Below are 8002 nucleotides of genomic sequence, written 5' to 3' on the forward strand. Positions count from 1 at the left end.
AGCTTTGTATTTGTTGAAGTTTGTTTTGTGTGTTTTATTTCATTTGAAGTAAAGTGCCTTTGAAAAAAACAATTTGTTTTAATAACTACTTACTGCGCAGAATAAGACATAAATGAACAAACATAGTTTATTAAAAATGAAAATACTATACTATAAGGTCTTTCTAACATTTCCCAATAGTGCGAAACATTGCTTGACAATTTCCTGCACATTAGCAAGATTTCGATTGGGTTTAACTTTTTCCAGTTCCTTCATTTTTGGTAACATTTTTGCCAAAATCTCTTTAGCAGCTTCAACGTTTCCATTTTGCAGGTTTGAAATATCATCTGGTTCTATACAGATATTAGTCTGGATTTCTCGCAAGTTTTGGTATAGGGGCCAGTCATTCTCACAGACTTCACAAGTGCAGTCAAAGAAATACTGTTTTTTGAGTTTTGCTTTTCTATCAGGCTTAGACATTACAGCATAGTGGTATCTAAAAATGAAAAAATTGTAGCTTGCACATGCACTATTAAAATGGGGTGTAATTATGCTATGAAGAGCTAATCTAATTCTCTAACTCAATTTTTGCACAATTTGTTTATATTTCCTTATGATAAAAAATGAAATTTCGATAAAAATATACAGGTCTGGTCATATTTTTATTTCCGATACAAAGTTAGTAAATTATATAAATATTTCACCAATCTCCCCTAATAATTCTGACTCCGCCCCCATATCATTTGTATAACTTTATGCCATCGATATAAGGTAATAAAAAATTGCCATAAGAAGTGTGCAAAGCTTGCAGTTCTAAGCTCTCCTTGACTATTGGTTTATTGTCTTTGTCTTGCATTAGGAATTTGGGAACAACAATCTAAGATACGTAGATAGAATACTGAACAATAATTACGTTTTTGATTTATGATGGCATAGAGTATAAGCCACGGCCTGGAATTGACAGCAGTGTTGCCATACGTACAGTAATTACCATATTTGTACGATATTTTTTTACAAGAATGATAAGAGGTTTTGAGAACCATACTAAAAGCATTCCAACTTTATTACAACTTATTTATAACCTTTAGTAAAAACTAAAACGGAATTCTAAAATAAAATGAGTGGTAAGTCTTAAGCAAAATAATGAATTATTTTCAAATGCTTATTAAATAAAGCATATTATTAATTAATCTGTCATAAAATTCTTGACGAACATTTGACAAAATTTCAGGAGTAATAACTGATCTTAAAATACTTCTAATTTTAAGCTGTAATTCGTCCAAATTTGTGGTTCTTTCGTGTCGATATTTGTAGAGAAGTTACGTTAAATGACCCCATAAAAAGAAGTCACAGGGTGTCAGATCTGGAGATTGAGGTGGCCAAGGTATGATACCTCCTGTGGAAATAAGCCTTTCAGGAAGTTTGTTCCAAATAATCTTGAACTGGCCTTGTGTTGTGTGAAAGGCATCCGTCTTGCTGAAACCAAATTTCCTCAAAATCTACATTCAAGTTTCGTACAGCACTATTTTGTAATAAATGCAAATATCTCTCAGCATTTAAGTTGCCATTAATAAAAAAGGGACCCAAAATGTTATCGCCTAAAATGCCAGCCCAAACATTTACCTTTTGAGAGTACTACGTTCTTAATAGTATACTTAAATGCTTGTTTTTCCGAGACCAATATTGGACCACTAAAGGATTATAACGGCCAAGTAGGGAAAAAGACTATTCGTCTGTAAATAAAATCTGCCTAGCAAATTCATTATTTTCATCTATTTTTTCTCTAATGGATTCACAGAACTCTATATGCCTTATTTGATCACCAGGAATAATTTCTTGAGAAGTTTGCATTTTATAGGATTTGTAACCATTCTTTTTTAAGAAGCGACGAACTGTAGGACTTGGAATGTCAAGTTCTTTGGAAATTTGGGAGGAAGAACACGGCTCACATACTTCCACAAAAGCACAGTCATATCCTCTTTTTCTCTCCTTGCTTCAGGAATTTGACGAGGTTCCTGATTGCTACATTTCGTACACCGATTAACACATCCACACTCCTCAAACTTATGAAAAATATTCAAAATAGTTCTAGCAGTGGTGACTGGTTCGTTGGGGTATGAAAATATAAATCGACCAACGACTTTCTCTGCACTTTCTGCACGACAATACGAATTAATAATATTAATTTTTTGTTCGACACTGTACATCATTTTTATTTTGTAATATTCCATCTACTTCTTAGCAAAGGTTTGAGTGGAATAATAATAAAAGTAAACAAACAGCAAAGCGCTTTAGGAATTCGGTCGGTTCACAAAAAAATGCAACGGGGCACGGCGCTCCCAAAGCCAACCAATTACGAGAGTCCGAGTCGCAGCCTCGATTATATATGTCATGTCCAACCCCTTCCACCCCAAGTTTATATGGGAGATGCGTGTAATTTACTTAGTCTATGCGAAAGAATTAACTGGCCAGACCGGTATAGGTATCTTAGCATCATCACTGATACATAACTCTATAGATAAAAATTATCATCAAACTCAGATTAACTTTCTGAGAAAAAAAACTTAGGGCCCAATTTCAGTGCTGCGTTAAACTTGATGTGAAGCTAGTTTATTTCACCTTAACCTTTTTCATTTGAAATTGAAGCTTACCCATAATTATCATAGCACTGCTGCCCCTTTTTAATGTTTTCTATGGCTCTTATCACAACCACAGGTCCGTAGCAATCTCTCAACACGTTCGGACTGCATCGGTGGTTGAACATGCTCAGAAAGGAATAGGCACCAGCTCCAATTTCATCTGGTTCATAAATTCCTATATCGTTTTCAGCTAGTTCTGAGATCTCGTGAAAGTTACATGCACTCGTTTGCATGTGCAGCAGAATCAGATCCTTGAAAATAGTCTCCTCTTCCTCACTTTGAAAGAAGTCTGTGAATTTTTTGATTAGATGAAAGATAATTGCCGATGTTGAAGATCTATCAAACATATCTGAAACTGATCGACTGGATGTATTTGGAATTAAATTATGAATCTCTTTATATCTGTCGGAATGGTACAAGCCTTCTTCTGTGTTATCCATTTCTTTGATGATTGGATACTTGTCTTTCACTAGCAAAGCTATCTTTAGAGGTAGGAGCTTCAATTTGTCGATATTTAGTTTTCTAACTGTGGCTAAAATTCTACATTCGTATTTGTGGTAGCCATCATCATTGTCCCTGCATTTTACATCGCAGTACATAACTTGAGTGCATCTCACGCACGGAATCAAATTGTAGCAGAGTTTCAGACAGTTGTGACAGTGGTTATAAAACCGTTCTATCAATATATGGCAAAATGGTTTTTCTACGGCCAATATTTCTCCTACCATTATGTCTCTGGTAGCTCCCACATGTCTTCCCTGATTTTCAGTACGTTTTATTTCTATCGAATCACTAGCACACTGAATTAATGTATTCTTCTGGTTTTCTGGAATTTCTGGAATGGGTTCAAAGTAGTTTCTAATTAATTGTTTTCCTTTTAAGTCATTTGCTTTCTCTCTTCTTTTCAGTAACTTTGGTTTTAAGTTCTCTGGATAGTTATTTTTTAAGGCTTGATCTATGTCCTAGAAAAATAAAAATTACAACTTCTTTTAATTTAAATACATTAAACTAAATAATGTTTAGATAAGTATACCTTTAAATTAATTTTTCGTATTTACCTTTAGACACTCCCTATAAAATCCCCTTTCAAACAATACTGCAGATCTATTGGCATATGCTAAAGCCAAATATTCTGATCCGTCTGCTGCGAGTGCAACGCTTTGTGTGTACAATTCTATAGCTTCCCCGTTTTTCTTTACTTTAAACATTTCGTTGCCCTTCTGCCTTATTTTTGCAGCTAAATCATTATTTTTTAAATCTTCGCTTAACGCGGGAAGCAAATGGTATTCATCTAGTAACCGATAAGCAAAGTCCACCCGTTCAGAGTTTGTTTCTAAAATAGAAAACAGTTTCGATGTTGCTGCGACTAGTTTCTTAGCCGACAGATGGTGCAGTAGTTGTTCAACTATGTTATCAAGATTTTTGGTATAATCCATTTCAGTATTTCAGTAATTGTCGTTTTGTTAAAACTTTAATAATTTATGTTAGTTATTTTCAATACCCTCAAAGATTGCAAACAATACCTTTGTAAGGAGCGAAACTAAATTATTTACGCACTATACACTACACTTTCAATATTATGTAAAATATTCACTAATATTCTATGTAGAATTAGCTTACTAATTATTTATATTATAATATGGACACATTTAATTACTAAATTAATGTCCTTTTAGTAATTTCAGCTTCAGCATTAATCTACTGACTAACTAAACACTAAAGCATAGCTGTTACAGTAATAGACTCAAAACTGAAAACATATTTATATCCACCTAAAAGGGCGACATCTGTAGTGAAATTGAGAAAAGTAAGAATTGATACATAAACATTATTATTTTCAAGGACTGAAATTTTAGATAAGGTTGAAATATCAAACTACAATTTTTTTTAACCTGAACAAGAAATGTGAAAATATCGGAGGTAACATCTGCAACATTAATTTAAAATCATCGTAAGCGATGCGCAAGAGCGCAAGTAACGCTTCATTCTGTGCATATAGTTACTCATATGCCTATATAGAGTGGTATCTCTAGTTTTGAGTTTATTAGAAAGTTTCAGTACTCCCAGTACTTTTCTATTGCGTATTGAGCTCTTTATATTAAAGATTTTTCATTTTTAGAAAGCTGATTCTGTTAATTAACATTATCAATAAGACTTTATCACCTAAAAAGTTTGTTGTATAAAAATGTTTAAAATTAAATTTTATAACGAAAAAAGTTGGAGATGCCGGGGATCGAACCCGGGGCCTTTCACATGCAAAGCGAACGCTCTACCACTGAGCTACATCCCCGACTTCAAAAAGATATTTCTGGATTATAATAACTCTCATTTCCCATTTTTATGTAGAAAAACAAACAATTCATGTTTGTATAAAAGTTATAATTTTTTTAAATGGGGATTGAGGGTGTGTAAAATCGCCCTCCTTGCGAGTCGATGAAACTAGTTATTTGTATTTAAAAAAGTAATATTTGTGATTTTTAAGTAAAAATTAACCAAATTGTATTTTGCGTTCCGAGATATTATATTTTCTTATATAGGGGAGTGTAAAACAGTCTCCTTGACCTTGCGAATTCATGATACTAGAGATATTAATATTTTTACCTTGCGAGCCCATTAAACTATTTCTGTAAAATCACCCTCCTGAGCTACATCCCCGAGTATCAACCTACTCTTAAATAATTTTTTATGTGACAACCGCCTTCCTTGAACTTGCGAGCAAAGTTCCCTCTAAGTCCTAAACATAGATAAAAATATGTAAGAATGGTCCTAAGCTGCACTAATTTTTCGAAAGTTTTTGTATTCTGCTCACAATGGGCTTGTTCACAATTTTCAAACACAGGCACAGGACCCCTCCCCCTCTTTACTTCCATAACTTTTGTACCACGCCACGCAGTCAGCGAAAAAAATTTGAAGGAGAGGAGCATTGCTGCCTTATTTCACGAAATAAGTTCTATATTAAATAGACGGCAAGTTCAATTTTTATGAAAAAAATTGATTTGCGACTTTTTTTGTGAGTAATAATATATCAATATTTATTTTGCGAGTTGATTATTATATTGACGGGTTATGGCTTTTTCGGGACATATACCTACCAAATAGGAAAAACGGGGGATAACAGAACATTGTGGTGAAACTGATAATGCAACTCATACGTGTTTCGACTGTGGTTGGAGGAATAGTAACAGAAAATCTGGTGACAATAATGATAGGAAGCAAGGAAGGGTGGATGGCGACGGAAAACTTTTTGATTACAGTAACGAGGAAATAATATGAGGAGTTAAGGAGACAGGCCGTGGGTCAGGATGGTTAAAATTAAGGTGTGAGACAAAGTGGTTCTCTGCGAATCCAGTGTAATGCCAGTAGTTTCAGATAAGTGGAATCCAGCAGGAGATCTGTAGAAGAAAAGGAGGTCTTTTAACCAGTAAGAGTCCCGCAGTACCAGGTGCGATAGAGCGTAAGTACCCATTTTCCTCCCCAAAAAGTCTTTTCCAGCAAGTTCTCTGTTACTTTCCTATAAGTGTCTTGTTTCTCAAGCCGTCTGAATAACATAAACAACACTACAAGCTGTAGGATGAAATTGAAACGGAACACATTCTGCATACAATCACGATACTATGGCTATTTTGATGAGACTCCCTGTGTACTAATATCATTCTCTGAATAGTAGTAAAAGGGAAACATGATTACTGTAACTACGATAATGTAACTACTTTCTAAATATTTGGTTAAGCTTCCATTCATTAGTACAGAGCCTTTAGAAATGATTACAAGTCATGTGACTGCCTAGCTTAGGCAACCAACATTGCATGGCTGGTATCAATATTAATGATTCATTTACAATGAACAATGACAAACCGTTACGTCTACGCCCGAGATAATGCGAATGTTGTTGAGCTTATAGGCCAACCAATAGAGCGAAAACAGAGGCTGTTTTTACACTTAAATATTACAGCAAATTTTATGTATTTCCTTTTGAAAAATACTTAGTAAATGAAAACCCAAGTGATTTCCCCAGCAAAGTCGTGAACAATTTTTTTTAAACAAAAAAACTGCAAAAAAATTACATTTTCTTGGTTTTTCTATAATATCTCGTAAAATAATGATGGAATCGTCTTACTCTCTATAGGGCTTTTGTAGAGAAGAAAAAAACCTATAAAATGGTTTTTGGTGGGACCCGATCGGTTCATTTTTTACAGAGAAAATGTGGAAAAACCTCTAAAATAGGCCTTTTTTCAAAAATTCATAATTCCGTCAAATTTGAACCTGAAAAAACAATCTTGCGCAAAATAATATGTAGTTTAATCATGCGCAAGATGGTTTCCGTCTGATGCAGTTTTTGCACTATTGCATTATAAACAAATTAGGGTCTTTTTTGCACAGCGTGGCGATTTATCAAAAACGGTCCGATTTAAATTCTGAAAACGGCATCTGAAAGTAGACGACAAAATCTCCAATTTGTATATCTTGGATTTTCGGCTGGGTGATGGGAAATATGCTAAAAATGCCCTTGAAAGTCGCTCGAACCAGAGTCGGGTAGCGGTAGTGGGGTAAACAGCGAGCGGAGGATTCTGGCTCGAGCGTGCATAAAGTAACATTTTATTTCAAAAACGCAGTATTCGCTTCAAGTCATTAAAAGCAACATTATATTTTATGCATGCTGAGGCAACTTGTCGAACTTTAAGCCAGAAACAACTAGATGACAATAAAATCACGAGGAAAAATGATAGAGAGAGACAAATGAACGGAATAAGATGTTGTTGCACATGTTTATCTGGTGACTGGACTTTAGGCACATGTGCTCATATTGCCTGTATTTTTGGTTTATAGGCTACGAGCTGCTTCGAAATAATATCAAGTACTCTAATGAATCCCATGATGTGCTAAGTCCAATCTAGCAACCTCCCCATGGTATACATTGGGTCACGCAAATGCAGACGGCTATCACTATGATTTTTATTGTAAGATAATGATTGTGAAAAATCGATTGGACTGATCGTAATCTGAAAGATCATCTCAATATCGCTGTTAACCCTTTCAGTCAAATATCTCGATATATCGGCGATAGTTTATTGGGCATTGAGCAAAAATGTAGTATTTTTTTACTATACTATGCAGGTAGTGAAATCTAAAGCATTGTAGCTTCAGCGAGCTGCAACTTTGAACCATGAATTTTTAAGGCTTCACGCCCATTAACACTTTTAATCTACCACTCAAAAGCTACAAAAACCATCTGGTTTCAAACCATTTGACCGAAAACCAATTTAAATAAGGATTCCGGCAAGGTCGTTTTACTGAAATTTAATTGCCAGCACAAAGGAAATAAAATTACTATTCCAAACAAAATTTCTGGTTACGCAGGTTCTAATCATTTATGAAGGCGGTGT

At 34.5% G+C, this 8002-nt stretch overlaps 1 protein-coding gene and 1 non-coding gene across 3 annotated transcripts; both read right to left on the minus strand.

Annotated features, from left to right (window-relative positions):
- Window positions 1–58: 58 nt before the first annotated feature.
- On the minus strand, window positions 59–4334 carry LOC108905859 (SET and MYND domain-containing protein 4). Of its 2 annotated transcripts, XM_018708904.1 has the most exons (4): window positions 4142–4334; window positions 3677–4087; window positions 2631–3580; window positions 59–475 (listed from the first exon to the last, which is right to left on the minus strand). In XM_018708904.1, exons 2-4 carry the CDS (start codon window positions 4052–4054, stop codon window positions 151–153), a joined length of 1653 nt encoding a protein of 550 aa, XP_018564420.1. In that variant the 5' UTR covers window positions 4055–4087; window positions 4142–4334; the 3' UTR covers window positions 59–150. The 2 variants fall into 2 exon arrangements, with proteins under 2 accessions (XP_018564420.1, XP_018564419.1); XM_018708903.1 differs by having other exon boundaries at window positions 3677–4334.
- A 502-nt stretch (window positions 4335–4836) lies between these two features.
- Window positions 4837–4908, minus strand: Trnaa-ugc. The gene has a single exon. It is a non-coding gene; the product is annotated as a tRNA-Ala (tRNA).
- Between the last annotated feature and the right edge of the window lie 3094 nt (window positions 4909–8002).

This window comes from Anoplophora glabripennis, unplaced genomic scaffold, assembly GCF_000390285.2.
Source record: "Anoplophora glabripennis isolate ALB-LARVAE unplaced genomic scaffold, Agla_2.0 scaffold95, whole genome shotgun sequence".
Taxonomy (NCBI): domain Eukaryota; kingdom Metazoa; phylum Arthropoda; class Insecta; order Coleoptera; family Cerambycidae; genus Anoplophora; species Anoplophora glabripennis.

What these genes read in the sequence shown, in the direction of transcription:
- LOC108905859 (XM_018708904.1), bottom strand. Translation starts at nt 4,054, where the DNA reads ATGGATTATACCAAAAATCTTGATAACATAGTTGAACAACTACTGCAC. An exon ending in TTTATAGGGAGTGTCTAAAG is followed by an intron (nt 3,581 to 3,676) that starts GTAAATACGAAA and finishes TTATTTTTCTAG; the next exon opens with GACATAGATCAAGCCTTAAA. An exon ending in CAGTGCTATGATAATTATGG is followed by an intron (nt 476 to 2,630) that starts GTAAGCTTCAAT and finishes TTTCATTTTTAG; the next exon opens with ATACCACTATGCTGTAATGT.